Source organism: Petromyzon marinus, chromosome 13 (genome assembly GCF_048934315.1).
Source record: "Petromyzon marinus isolate PM22_M1 ecotype Great Lakes invasive population chromosome 13, UKy_Petmar_22M1.pri1.0, whole genome shotgun sequence".
Lineage (NCBI taxonomy): Eukaryota > Metazoa > Chordata > Hyperoartia > Petromyzontiformes > Petromyzontidae > Petromyzon > Petromyzon marinus.
Window position 1 is genome coordinate 10,425,669 of NC_133679.1, and position 15,104 is coordinate 10,440,772.

The 15,104-nt window shown below is 40.8% G+C and overlaps 1 protein-coding gene across 3 annotated transcripts; it reads right to left on the minus strand.

Moving 5' to 3' along the window:
* Positions 1-21: 21 nt before the first annotated feature.
* LMNB1 (lamin B1) lies at positions 22-14,571 on the minus strand. Of its 3 annotated transcripts, XM_032953475.2 has the most exons (12): positions 14,070-14,571; positions 11,280-11,436; positions 10,281-10,406; positions 9,468-9,638; positions 7,418-7,540; positions 6,161-6,381; positions 5,497-5,737; positions 5,212-5,319; positions 4,718-4,837; positions 3,748-3,846; positions 3,412-3,478; positions 22-1,250 (listed from the first exon to the last, which is right to left on the minus strand). In XM_032953475.2, exons 1-11 carry the CDS (start codon positions 14,522-14,524, stop codon positions 3,446-3,448), a joined length of 1,854 nt encoding a protein of 617 aa, XP_032809366.2. In that variant the 5' UTR covers positions 14,525-14,571; the 3' UTR covers positions 22-1,250; positions 3,412-3,445. The 3 variants fall into 3 exon arrangements, with proteins under 3 accessions (XP_032809366.2, XP_032809365.2, XP_075922967.1); XM_032953474.2 differs by lacking the exon at positions 3,412-3,478; XM_076066852.1 differs by lacking the exon at positions 3,412-3,478 and having other exon boundaries at positions 14,165-14,290.
* Between the last annotated feature and the right edge of the window lie 533 nt (positions 14,572-15,104).

Genomic DNA, 15,104 nt, shown 5'->3' on the forward strand with positions numbered 1-15,104 from the left:
AAATCAAAAACAAAATCAAGATTCCATTACAAAAAATGTTTATTAGAAACATGCTTTAGAAAAGTTGACAACTCTCAAAGTCCACCCAATACTTTCTTGCTCCCTTTGGCATGCGTTCTTTATGAATGAACCACAGATACATGCTTATTTTTGACCTTGAAAAACTATTAAGCCATTAAAATACTGCAAGAAAAATATTCCAGAAAACACCAAGCTTAAAACACCCATAGTTTTGACTTTTCCAAAAGTACAAAACAAAACCACACATTGGTATGCTTGAAACACATTCTCAATACCTAAATAAAGGAATATAGCAACCTTTTTTTACAAAGCACCAGATCTAAACTTGTGCTCAAGGCAACTCCAGTAGGCTTGTTCAGCTGTGGTTGGTGATGGCTCAGTAGTTGTGTACAGCCAGATGCCCCTCCGACATTGCCATTTCCTCAATGTAGAGATACGCAATGTGTTTTATAATTAGCGAAGACTGGTAAAAAAAATGCACGTTTTGAACCTTTCCACCATTCCCTTCACTCAATAGTAACAGCAAGTCTTAAAAGCCATTCCTCCCTTAATGTGTATCATCGAGGGAGGAAGGACATATATATGGTAATCAATATCCAGACCTTTGAAATACATTTTCATTAAAAGGTGATACATTTGTGAAAATGTAAACACTAAGAGCTATCAGTGTCTAAAACATTGCCCATTAATTTATCAGTGGCAATGGCATATAGTGGTCCATTCTTTTTTAACAAAAAACTAACTCAGGTAGTTGAAGAAATTGCTTGTACAAATCACATGCAAAATGTAAAAATTGGGCTCAGCCTGCTTTAAACACTTGTTTAAAGAGGGGACCATTAACGCATAAAAAACCCAGATTTACTTCTGTTGCAAGAGCAAAATCAAACACTCCAAGTGGTGTTTCCAGTGACATGTAAACTCCAATTCATGTTATTATTTGTGCAAAAAAATCTATAACAAAAATTTGTATCATTCAAAACATTGCTGTGCTGTAATAAAATGTGCACCCACATTAAGTGTAATATTCAGTGTACTTTTCTCACCTTTGGTAGTGTTTACAAATAATGGCTTTTTGAAAACTTAAAAGCAAAGCAACATATGCGATAAGTAAAAAAAATTGACCTTAAAGACAATTCAAAGGCAGTGTATATTGGAGGTCAGCTTTTTAACTAACGCCTCTGACGACCATATCACATGATTAGACACCTTTTCGAGGATGTGCTTTCCACCTGTAAAACAAAACATTTCCATTAGTTTCCCTTTGTATGGTATTTTAATACAGAATAACCATGGAGCATTGGCAGGTTTGTGCACATGCATTGCGTGGTGTCCAAATCTTATCCTAAACTTAAATGATTAATATTGAGAACTTGATTTGTTAAGTTTAGTTAAATTGAGGTATGCATTCAGAGCTATTCTATAATTGGATATCAACACTTAAACATTTTTTAAATGCTAAAATATACGTATCGCTTCCTAACTTGCAGCCTGAATTCAAATGTTTGAAAGTAATATTCCTATATACATGTAATCTAAATTGAAGTCCAATCAATGGGAGATTATCCTATCCAACCACTATCGCCGCAATCAGTAGAAAGGTTGTTGCATGTTGATGCACCCAAATGAGCCTGGATAAAACTTTTGCAATCGGGCTCAAATGCAAGCCAGCAGTCATCAAATCACTAAGCGCATTAGTCACATGACCAGTGTCTGAGTTTGTGCAGATGTGTCTGTAAAGACAAAAATCCCCCATATAGCCTGTAACAGACTTGGGGCAAGGCCAGCACGGCACACGAGGGGGTGGGTGGCAAACACCACGCCCGGTCGCCTTTGTCTCCCTTGTGGCGATGTTTACACACCGCACCAAGTACTAATGAGGCCGAGTCGACCTAGGTGAGGCCCAGGACCATTTCAGATAATCGTCACTAGTGTTCGCCCTGAGCGGGAATCGAACCCGGGTATGCAAGGTTTCGTAGCACAGCGCGCTAACTGCTACACTACCGCTCTTTGTATGTAAAGTGGAGGAGCGTCATGAACGATGCTACTGGGCAGTTGAAGGCAGTCACCCTCCAGGAATAACGGAGGGCATAAGAGTAACGCTCACTACGAGTGGAGTGCAGGGCGGCTAAATCAAAGCAAGTTGGCAGAGTGGGGAGCACAGTTGGTGCATTTACCAATCATCTCAGTCAACCCAAGGCACCTGGGTTTGGTCAGTGACCTAATGTGAGCCTAACACTTCACATGGCCTCAAAATGCACCTTGCCTGGCGCAAGTGCCGTAGTGACGTCACTGCCACGAGTGACAAAAAGTGGATGTATAGTGGGGAGTGGTGGCGCAGTGGTTAGCGCACTACACTGCAAAAAGATTCCCGTTCACAACCAACAATGGTGGATATTTGAACCGATCCTGGGCCTCCCCTAGGTCGACTCAGCCTTAAGTGAGTACCTGATGCGGTGTGTAAAGGCGGCCAGGTGGGGTGTTGGCCTACACTTCCACTCATGTGCCGTGTTGGCTTTCATAGATGCTCGCGAACAGCACTTGCTCCAACAGTTTGTTAAAAAGCTATACAGGGTACTTTTGTCTTTCTACATATGATTTATGAGTGCTTTTTGTATATTGTGTATTGTTGGGTGTGTGATCAATGTACATGTGTGCATGTTTGCATGTTTTATTTATGCGTGTGGTAGGTGTGGAAATGTGCAGGTATCTTTCTAATTTTCCTGACTCAGACCATCCTTTACAACAGTATTCCAGTTGATTGTAGTCCATCCTGTAGCATAATTCTTTACCTTGGGTGCAATCCAGTGAGTGCATCCCTATTAATATATATAAAATTGCATAGTATACCAAGACCGTAAAGCATTGTTTTTGGGGTACTGGAATGTTCTACATTTGATGTTATTTGTATAGTACGCAACCTTGTATTACTCAATCTACAAAATGACCAATGATGTAATAATGCATGGAATGTATTTTAGTCATTAACATTAGACTAGTCATGCATTTGAACGAATGTCTAAATGACCAGAGGAGAGTGATTTGTTTATGAATCAAGATATACTATATGTCTGCACACTATTTACAGCTCTGCTGCAAAAAGACTCGGGTCAGATTTTTGTCATTGTCCCACAAGTGATGATTATTTAATATGCTGAACCAAGGCAACTAATATGGTTTAGATGTTAACTCTGCAATGCACCTCATTTATTTAAAAAAAAAATCATTTTTTTAAATTTGGTGAACCTAACATTTACAAGTGGATAGGATGCACACGTTACATATTATCCATGCAGTTTACACCTCATGAAATTGTACACATTTCAAACAGGAATGGATCATGCAGGGAACATTTCTCACATCACAACGCATGCACAAGATTGTCAACACTACCTTCTTTTGAAAGGAACCTGGCAAGGAACATTAATCAGCAAATGACGCAGCATTTTCTCCTCTTTGCCTGTGTATAATAAAAAGTTGCATGAAACGTGGAAATAAGACCAAAAACAGAGATAGAAGAAGTAATTAGAGCTGTGAAGGTAGAAGACGAAATGAAGAAAGAATGCAGAAGAAAAATGTACAGGCTGACATCAAGTGCATTTGTCAGACATCAGCAGTGAAGCTTTAGATGTCATATTTAATCAGCCACATATTTTACAAGCAGAAACAAAAAATAAGTATTCCATATGTAAATAATTTATGGAAGCGTTAGGTTCTGGAGATGCAAACCTGATATTGAAGAGGCTCTTCTCTTGTGTACTGCATCACTTCCTCATCGGGTTTATCTGCCACTTTACTAGATCGCACCACATTCCGCACAGCAACTTCCTAAGAAAGGTAAAGCACCAGTTCAGGGAAGGATTAAGATATTTTCACAAAAAACAGAGGTAAACCAACAAAAGAGCTGTAAAGTAATAAACAGTGCCACAGCCTTTATCGACAATTTTAACAATTTTCCGAACAATGTAGTGCAGGTGTGTTATTTCCCGTAAAAAAAAACCATCAAATTGTATGTCTGCATGATGACTTAAGCTAGGCACGCATCAATTAGTTTCTCCCGCATACCATTCACCCCCCTCCATAATGTATGTTTAAATTATTTCGAAGCATACATAGCCAACCGTACTAATTGGAGGTGCGGGGGAAGCGCAAACTAAACACAAAAAGCAGTTCTCAAGAAACGAGTTTTCAGTCTATATTTAAAAGTGCAAAGCTTCCTAATATCGGAAGAGCATTCCAGACGGCTGCAGAAGCACAGCTACGGTAAAGGTGCACGATGCAGTGACTATTTTTGTTCAATGGCCAGCCAAAAGCCACTGCATGGATGACTGGAGTTTGTGTAATGGTTTATGCTCCTTGACGAGACTAGTGAATAATCAATTCATTATTCAATTAATTTGTCTCGTTTGTATTCTCATCTGTTCAGCACATTTGTAATTTCTTCATTGAATCGGCCTCAGATAATATTAACATATCAAATCAATGTTGTTCACCTCAACATTTGAAAAATAATTTCTCACGTGAACAATTTGATGGATGTATTGTAAGTAAAATAATTGATGTTAATTGATTAATCGATTCATTGTTGCATGTCTAATAGTAAACAACCTTCGATTAGCACGGTTGGCTATGTCCGGTGTGAAAGAAGTTTAACATACAACGGTGCCTGCAGTTTTTTGTCCCGAAGACAATTCCTTACCTCTCCGTCAGAGTTAAGAAGTGAGGTTCGAATGTCGTCTCCGGTACCCCAAGAACTTTGCGTTTTCCAAAGTAGGTCTGATGGTGGGTTGTGCGAGACCCCAGCATTGGCTGCCCAAATCTGACATGCAATTCATTCAAGCACAAGTTAAACATTTACATATAATCACGTAATCCTGTATAGTGCATGGAGGTAATGAGAAATAAACTTCGAACTATTGGCATATCCTAGAATCTACATTCATCCAGAATATAAATGTGAGCATTTTTTTTTCTTTTCTATTACTTGCAGGTAGGTGACTCCTGTTCTTTACAGATAAGTACAAATATGATTGAGTACTTCCAGATCAATTCCAGGTGAATCATTCACGAACGTGTGGATAAATTAAGAACTTTCCTCTACTTCTGGATATAATAGGATTTTCCACAGCTGTTTTCAGAAGCATTTACAAATAGGATAAGCGAATTACGTCACTAGTTAAATGTAACACTGACCGTCACAGTTTGTCCCGCTTTAAGAACATAACGAGAAGAAAACTTATAAGCAATCTCAGCTTGATCTTCAATTTGCCTCTTCAGCACCCAGCCTCCGAGTGGTTGATCCTGGACACCGTTTGAGGAATAAAAAATATTTCAACACAAAAATAACATGAAAGAAGCAATTAAACAACTTTACTGCAATTAACTCCCATCATATCTTACATCTGGCAACGATCACCTCCACAACATGAATGTAAATTTGTCATGAGAAAGACACCACATCAATATGCCGAGTTCCACCTTTTCAGAGTTGTTAACCATCGTCACAGACTTCCCCTCCATGTCGACCTCTTTGATGCCAATGCTGCCGCTTGCCGAAGCATGCTGTGACACGCTTCGTTGGCTTTGCGCCATCGAATCCACGAAGCCCTCCAGCTGCACTCGCTTTCTCTTCCCTGGCATGGTTCGTATGCTATGGCTGGCAGATGTCGACGTCTGCACCACCGAGCTCTGGACCCCCTTTTCAGGAGATAGATTCAACCTGTAAACATAAGCATTTATCTTTCAAAGATTATTAAAGATAAGGCATGTATGAAATATACATAGAGTAATGAATGTAACAAAGATCAAATATAGTATAAATATTAAAATGTTTGTCATTGAAATGGTCTGCCAAAATAAGCTTTAAAAAACTGATAAGATACGAGACTAACTGCAAGCAGTGTTATTGTTCTTACAAAAATGTATTTCATTCAACCTTTACTCCAATTAAATGGCCAAACAGAATGACATGAGATGGGCTTATCTACAGGAGATTCGTATCAACACAAGTTAACCACCTGTATGCTAATTAACATAGTATACCCAATTTACTATTGCAAAAAAGCACAATATGTTCCAAAGCGATGGTCAGCATTATTACAATTGTTTTCTCAATGGCTCAGCTTCACTCAAAGCACATCACCTGGACTCCTCTCCCTCCAGAAGCTTGCGATAGGCAGCAATCTCCATGTCCAGGGCCAGCTTGATGTCAAGCAGCTGCTCATACTCGATGAGCTGCTCATCCATGACCTCCCGGAGCTCTGCCAACTCACGGTCACTCTCATCCAGACGACGTTTGCTTTGGTCGCGCTCGTGGCTCAGCGTCTCCTCAAGCTCCCGCACACGGCCTTGCAGCAATGCCAACTGCAGCACAGCAAGCACAAAGCCACATTGTATTTGGAATGCAATAATTTCCTTGCCAAGCAATTATCCCAAAGGCCCCTTTGCTGTGGTGCCTCGAGATGTACTGCATGACAATCACAGCAGAGGCGTATCTCACTAAATGAGCGAGATAGCTTCCGTGAAAATTGCTCGGCAAGTGAAAACTCGTTAAACGATCATCATTTTTTCATTGACTCCCAATTAAAAGCTAAGTTTCGTTTCAGCCCCAACATTGTCCACCCTTTAACAGCTGTTTGAACATTAGAAATACAAATTATAATTTTAAAACAAAGTAATAAACTATCAAATGTAAAACTTACGATACGTGAAGAACCAGTGCTTGCAGATGGCCCAACCTCAGCATCTGCAATTAATTATCGTCCCCCCCACCACCCCCCTCCCTCCCAAACCCATTAGACCCACCACAAATCCCCCCTCCCCCACGGCCAAACACGTGGGCACGCAGAACAGCACAACTGGTAAACAGCTGTAGCCTGCGTGCACCCCCTGCCGCCACGAGACGCATTTGATCACTGCATTCGACCATCTCCGCTCGCTAAGCAAACATGTTGCTTGTTTTGCAAACAATTTATCCGAAATTCAAATTGCTCGTTAGAGAAAACTATCGTCGATGGAACGCTCGTTAAGCGAGACATGCCTATTTAAATATTAAATGATACAGCTCCAGTTGCAATAATTGATTCTACACGTTCGATTAAAGGTATCGAGAAAAATAAACTATTTAAATCGATTAATTGTTGCATGATAAATTAAACACTTTAAGTTCAGATTTTACAAACATGTCTCATGACAGGGAAACATGGTCTGTCGTTAAGATGTGAAAATGGAGTGATGAGATCAGATTGTGTAGAGGAGCTTAAATGGAAATCACGAGAGATAGCGAGAGATTTGAAGCATCTCGAAGTGGCGAGATTATGGCTCTTGATGATACTTAGTGGTTAAAAGTTCAAACAGATTACCATAAACCTGCAGCTTTGTGGTATGTGGGAAAGCTCACATCGTGCTGGGCTGCAGAGAGTTGTGAAGACAGTGTGCCAACGCGGCTGGTCGCCTCTCGTAGATCTTCGCGAATACTGATATCCAGGCTTTGTTTTTCAGGGGTCAAAATGGATTTCTCCAACTGCATCCAACATTTGTACGTTTAGATGTTACCACTTACACAATAAACTGCATTAGACTTAATGGAACAAATACATGACTGCCTTTCTTAAATTTCCACTTGCATTTTTAGCATTCGTACAAGTACGAAAGTAATTTCAATGTAATATTACTTAAGTTAAATGTAAAATACCTTTAAGCATTTAATACCTGTTCTGTCTGTACCTCATTGTTGTTCACAACTCTGATCTTACACTTCCTGCAGCTAACATCGACATCAGCCTTCCTCTCCTGCCAGTGATGAAGACACTCAAATTCCTCGTTTACTTTCAGCTGTCAGTGAGAATCACAGTTCACTATGACAATTGCCTCCTACATAATATTCAATGGTTCTTTCGGTAAAGTCACGTAGATAGAAGAAAAAATAACAATAAAATAATAAAAAATAAAGTGAATAAAAAATATCACGTTTTGATCGCAACACAAGCGGTCGTCATCAGGAACAGGGAGGTTAGCCTCTGAGGGCAAGCTGTTTATAAAGGTTTAGAGATGGGCGGGGGCAGCTAATGTTAATGTAGAAGACTCCGACACTGACAGTAGGTCTACACCAATCAAAGCATTACACCTCACTTGACACACCCATACTGCTGACAGTGGTGGACAAGAAAACACAAATCAAGTCATGACCCAAAGTGGTTGATGACATCTTTCCAATGATTGCTGGGTTTAAAACCGTTGTCTCGGTTGAAATTGTGTCTGTATATCTGGATGGCATTGTTGATAGCCAGTCGGCTTGCAAAGTACCATTGTCTTAGAGAAATCAATTTCACGTGAGCCAGCCGCATTGAAGTAATGATCAGCTACAGCAGAAGTATTGATCCAATACTTCTGCCGTAGACACACACAGTTTCAACCGAGACGACAGTTTTAAACTCAGCAATCATTGGAAAGATGTCATCAACCACTTTGGGTCATGACTTGATTTGTGTTTTCTTGTCCACCTCCACCGTCAGCAGTGTGGGTGTGTGGAGCGAGGTGCAATTCTTTGATTGGTGTAGACCTACTGACGGTGTCGGAGACCCCTCCTACATTAACATTAGCTGCCCCGCCCATCTCTAAACCTTTATAAACAGCTTGCCCTCAGAGGCTAACCTCCCTGATGATGACCGCTTGTGTTGCGATCGAAACGTCGTGATTTTTTATTCACTTTATTTTAATTTTTATTATTGTATTGTATTGTTATTATTTTTTCTATCTATGTGACTTTACCGAAAGAACCATAGAATATGAATTCCTGCAGTCACAAAAGTTACGTAAAAAAAATCCTAAATATTAGTTAGTAAGATATTTAATACAGAACTATATTTTCCAAAGGTCAATTATAAATGCACATTTTGCATTGTTACTTGTTTTTGTACAATAATGCCAAGTTAAACTAGTTTATTCTATATAACATAATTTTTTAAAACTTGAAATACAACTCAGGTCTCATAAATCGGTTCTACAGTTGGACAGGATGCCAAGCTTTATCAAATATTTGGCCAGTTATGAAGAAAATGCAACATAAGTTGAACAAATATGCAGCACTTATGACATTTAGCCAAAAACAGAGATTCTATTTAGTGAACTGGCTACAACCTTTTTTGGCTTGGCAGGCCCTTGTTACACATACTGTATACATAAATACATTTTCCACATCAGAATTCGTGATAAACAAATTCACATTTTAGAAATAGAATGCACGAACATGTCTTGCTTTAGTTAAGAATGCATTACGAATGTGATATAAAATGCATGCTTCTATAAGATGCATACTATTCACGGGCTTAAAAAGTACAGCATTTTATTTAAAACCATTTTTACCATTCCTTTATTAGGTACACACTTGAGAACAACTGCTGACCATTTTTATCCGTACAAGTTCAACAAATGAGAACAGCTGTTGGTACCTTGGCACGCATGGTTTGATCCAGTTCCTGACGGTACAGCTGTACCTGCTCTTCATGTTGCTGCCTAAGCTCAGTGAGCGCCTCTGACAGTTTATATTCAAACGCCTGCTGTTGACCGCCATCAATCTCCAACACATGGGTCTCTCTCTTGCTGCGTGACTCATGAATCTCCTGTTGATAAAAACAGGCAATAGGACTTCACTTTTCTAAAATGTAAAGTTGAGACACAAAATAATATTATACTGGTAGGAACCTCCTGGTTACACAAGCCCACAGGGGAGTATTGTGTCCGTCCGTCCTGCATCCAAAAATGGGAGGGGTGGGACTGGGTGGAGAGGGGAGGGTGGGGAGGGGCTGGGTGGGGAGGGTGGGGCTGGGTGGGGAGGGGCTGGTCACCCCGTGGTGCCCTTATAAAACTCAGCGTTCAACCTATTCACGCCGGCTTGTGCCCGCCCTCAGTCAGGCATATTTGCGGAGTACACCACGCCGCCGTTGACCCTGGCCATTGACCGAGCAACCCGACGTTCCTACCAGCTCCCTCCGCAGGAATGTGTTATAACTCATGTATATGTACTGTTAGTGTGAATGTTATTTAACAAGTGGAACATTTGTAATAAAATTAACAGCAAGTAATAAGTTATTATTGAAAACAAAATGACATCAGAAAATAAAAATACGACCCTTTACCAGAATTTCATGAGTGTTTCTCAATAGTAATTATCAACCACTATACATTCACATGATTGCAAACTGGCAGTTAAAGTCATTATTTGTATGAAAATAAGGCTGCAACGTTGAAAGCATTTTATAAACCTGTTCATGAATGCGTTTTGTAAATTCCAGCTCCTCTTGAAGAGTCAGCATGCGGTTCTCCAAATCCACACGAGCCAAGGTCTCCTCCTCCAACTGTTGCTTGGATGACACTAGCACACCCTCCAACTGGTTGACCAAACACAATAAACCATAAACATCAACCATTATTAAGCATCAAGATACACTCACAACGTGATCCCTTTCACACATTTAATTAACCATTGTTGATGACAGTGGGCCATATATTGAAACAATTGCAATGATGCACTTTAATCAAAGTATTTGCAGGAAACATAAATGCCCATTACATCCTTTGGCTGCCGTCTAGAGAACATGGCACATTCAACATAATTGATATCGTGCAGTGAAATAAAATTTTTGAGCGGAAGCAGCAGCACAAATACTGTATTGTGGTTACACAAGGTGGGGTTGACATCACAGGGGATGGCTATTTACTTATAGGTTAAACGATGCATCTTCTTCTACAGAATCTGAAATTACATATTACCAATAAATCTAAATAATTTTCACGGAGCAAAAAGTTTGATGCTCAAGCTAGGAATGTGGTCTTCTCAATCAAATTCTACTGACATTGATGCTTTTTGGTAATATAGAGGGATGAATGTTTTAGGACGAATGATGAGTACATAAAGTAAATTGATTAAGAAAATTTTTAATTCACAATGTGTGGTAGATTATGGCTACAAGTACAAGCCACACCTTGCATCGTGCAGCCGATGATGCCAATGACGTCATCAGCCCTTCCCCATTACCTCCCGTCCAGGGTCATATATGGGATTTAAGGTGATAATTTTTCAACAACAATTTTCGTGTATTCTGATTAGACGAGTAACCGAACCAAAAATCGGTAGAATGATTAGTTACTTAAGTAACTTAAACCTACTTAAGTAAATGGATAGTGCAACTCTAAACTTAAACAGCATTGGAAGTTGTGAAAAAATATTTGAAATATAAAGACAAACATGAAAATATCTGTACCTTGTTTAACTGATTTCTAAGATCATCAACCTCAGTTTCTAAATATTCCTTATCCCCTGATGCTGTACTCAAAGAAGCTTCCTTTGCACAGAGTTGTACTTCCATGTCCCTAATACGGCCTAAGGCAACATTCCATTCTTGTTCATACTTGCTGCACCTGAAAAACAGCACAAAGGTATGACATTAAGTACTACACGTATATTTGGCTTGTATTTCTTCTCACCCACATTCAACCAAATTGAATCTTTAGAAACAACTCACGTTTCATAACCAAACATAGCTGTCATTTTACTTTTTCCCCAGTTGATATATGCATTTAAACTTGCAAAAAACATACACCAGTGTATATACAACTTAAACGTTTCTAACTGTGTTATATAATATTTGCTGGCAGCTGACGAGCATTCAATCAAGCAAGCCTGGACTGATGATGAGACACCATGTTGAAACCGGTCCAGTTTGCTTGTCTTGAATAAATAGAAGACCGTGCAGCTAATGGGTCGTGTAAGAAATAGCTTTATGTGGAGAGTCAGGTATATGAAGGAGATAGTCTGCTTATCTATTTTGTTTTATAATAGTGATATGGTAAAGTTCTGAAATGTTTATATTTTTTTAACACTTAATCTGAGCAGCAAAAGCTTTCAAAATCTTTAAATGCTGGGTATTAATCTTCACGTGTAGTGGAGGTTAACCATCAAAGCATATGTTGTATCTCATGGCTGTTAAAACTCTTTACATTCTTGTTGCTGTTGAAAACTCGGGGCTCCTTAGCAAATGCCAACATTCCCAAACACTATCTCGGGTTGTCATAACCGCATTTTTCTTTTAAATCCCGGCAAATAGATACGATTGCCAAAGTGGAAAGAGCGGTTTGCATTCTTCATCACATGGAGAGGTAGGCGTGGCCATAGCAGTTTGTACGACTGCAAGAGAAAAACACCTTTCCCCACAAAAATGTGTGTGGGTGTTTTTGTTACATTTTCTCATTGCAAGCTGTCGGTTTTGCTTCACTTGATGAGCCTAGTATAGCACAGCAGAATACATTTAATCACTTTTCTCCGCTTATATCACAGCTAATAGATACATTTTTTAAACAAAAATTTGTATTTGAATAGGAGATGAAACATAAGCATTGAGACACAGATTGAAACATGGTATCTTGTGCAAGGGCGACTTGGGTGACATGCACAATCTTGAGACTTAACGCTCAAAAAAAGCACTCGCTGAAAGTTGTATCCACAAAACTGCATCTCTCATTTAATTACCATTCAACAAAAATCACATAGTTGTATATTTTGCAGTATTTCCACTGCCAGCAGTTTCTCCTTGTGCTGATTTTCTGTACACAATAATAGGAATTAAAATGGGATTGGGAGATTGTCGATGTACCCTTCCGCTTTCATGAACATTTGTTTATGGGCGAGCGCAGTTATACAATTCAGACGTTATTAATTCCAGTTTGAAAGAACATTGCCAGGAAAAATTACGGCAGAGACATGCAATAAATAACGTTCACAAAACTAGACATACGCATTTACAACAGCGGAGGTGTTTGTTGAAATGCTTTCATTTATAGTCAAACTTGCATACAAGCTTAAATTATCCATTAGCCACATCCCAACTATAAGTCATAATCGCAACTTCAATCCATGTTCATAACTATGTTCATATAACCTCAAGTAAATAATTGCAATGTATCGATCACATTCAACTGTACAATTAGAGTTTTATATACCGTGATTATGGGCTTAACTAGTGCTCTAATAAAACTTGATGAAATTGTACTGTACTGAAGTACGTATTTGTTTATGCCTATACGATCTGCAGTATAATGCCTTTATATGAAAGACATTCATGAGTAAATAAAGAAACGCTGCAGACTAGTCGCAAACAAAACACCACGGCAAACTTGCACACATTCGTAAGGCATTCGAAATATGAATGGCCAAGTGCGTTTGGATCACTTTTTCCACAACTCTGTCAAGCAAACCCAGCATCCAGTCCCCCAAAAGCCAGCCACCTGCTCAAACCCGTGCAATTATCCACAAAAACAAGAAACCCAGCTAACTTTTCACTCAAATCCCACTCATTATCCACAAAACTCACAACCCAAGCTACCGTTTCACTTAAACCAAACTCATTATCCACACAATCCAGTAACATTTAGTTTAAAACTCAGTTCATAAATCCAGAAACGCCTTTCCCCAAAATTCAGACGAACTTTTCCAGATTAAAACTTCTCTACCGTCTCATAAACTTCACAGCAAACACAAAAACAGTCACCATTAGCTACTATAACCTATGGTATTTTTTTGTATCACCAGGTAAGGCCCACTGAGCTGCATAGCTCTTTATAAGAAGCGACCTGGCCACAAATTATAGCTCAACGAAGTGGCTTATCTTGTAGAAATTTACAGCAGCCAAAATACACCCGCCACGTCACCACAACCGCATGTGCCAGGCCAGGTGCACTCCCGAGGCCACGTGAAGTTGTCGGAGACTCGCCGACAGGTCACGGGACAGATCCGAGGCTGCTAAGGCTTGACTGAGGGTGTGACTGGCATCTTGCACCACCCGTGCCCCCTACTGCTCGCTGCGTTTAGCTGCGCATACCCAACCACCTGAACCACCTGTATCACCTTCCCTTCCCCGCTCATAAAACCCAAACCACATCTTTTGCACCACACCCAAGCCACACATCCACCCACCCTGGTCCCATGCACTTTCTCCACCAAACCACGTTTCCACCACATGTCCACCCCGCCCCCGAGTTGCTCCGTTAAACCTCACCTGCTGCGGCCCTCGTCCCTCTCGACCTGCGCAAGGCGCAGCTGAATCTCGAGGGCCGCCTTGGCTCCCAAGGCGTCGTCCAGGGCGCGCCTCACCTCCGCCAGCTCGGCGTCGTAGGCGGCGCGGAGTCCCCCCGTCGCCTCCCGCTGCCGCTCGCTCTTCTGGCGCTGCTCTTCCTCCTCCTCCTCCCACATGGAGACGCGGGCGAGCAGCCGCGCCTTGTCAACCTCAAGGCTGCGGACGCGCTCGATGTAGGCGGCCAGCCTGTCGTTCAGCTCCACCAAGCTCTCCTTCTCCTGCAGCCGCGTCACCCGAGTCGGGCTCAGCAGCGATTTCATCTCGATTTTCTGCTGCTGCTGCTGTTGATGTTCATTTCCCTCGTGATCTTGTTGTTGTTGTTGCTTCTGCTGCTGCTTCTTCGCCGGGGTGGCCATCGTCGCCATGGCGCGTTCCATGCGCGGGAAACTCGCGGGGCCTCGAGAGGAGGGGCGGGGCGAGGCGGTTGGGGGGGTGGTCACGCGTTTCGCCATCAGCCAATCAGGACGTCTCCCGCCCTTTTTTATTTACATATATACCTGCGGTAATTTCATTCGTTTTTTTTAATGTACAGTACGTTGAACTTCTTTCGCGACGTACTTAGACAACCGTGCTTAGGTGATAATATTAATACGCCGTATGTAGTTACTGTATACCGTATATATAGATTCAATGTATGAGGCGCGGATGCATAACTACATTTACTGTTGAGTGTTGTGCATCTCCATATACGTAATAGGCGTTTCCGGCCAGTACTGCTATTAATCGCCTTTTTTTCTGCTGTATAAGGGCGCAGTGTTGGAAAATGCCTTGGATTTGTAATAACTGCGATGTGCACGTTAAACTAGCAGTGGATTGAACATGTTTTGATGCTAACGATGGCCTGCATACCGTGTCAACACGTGCGGTTTGACCCCTATTCTTGTACCGGGAAATTCAGTCTTTCATGTCCATACGGCGTACGGCCGTTTCAATACGGGCAAAAAAACAATGTTTTGT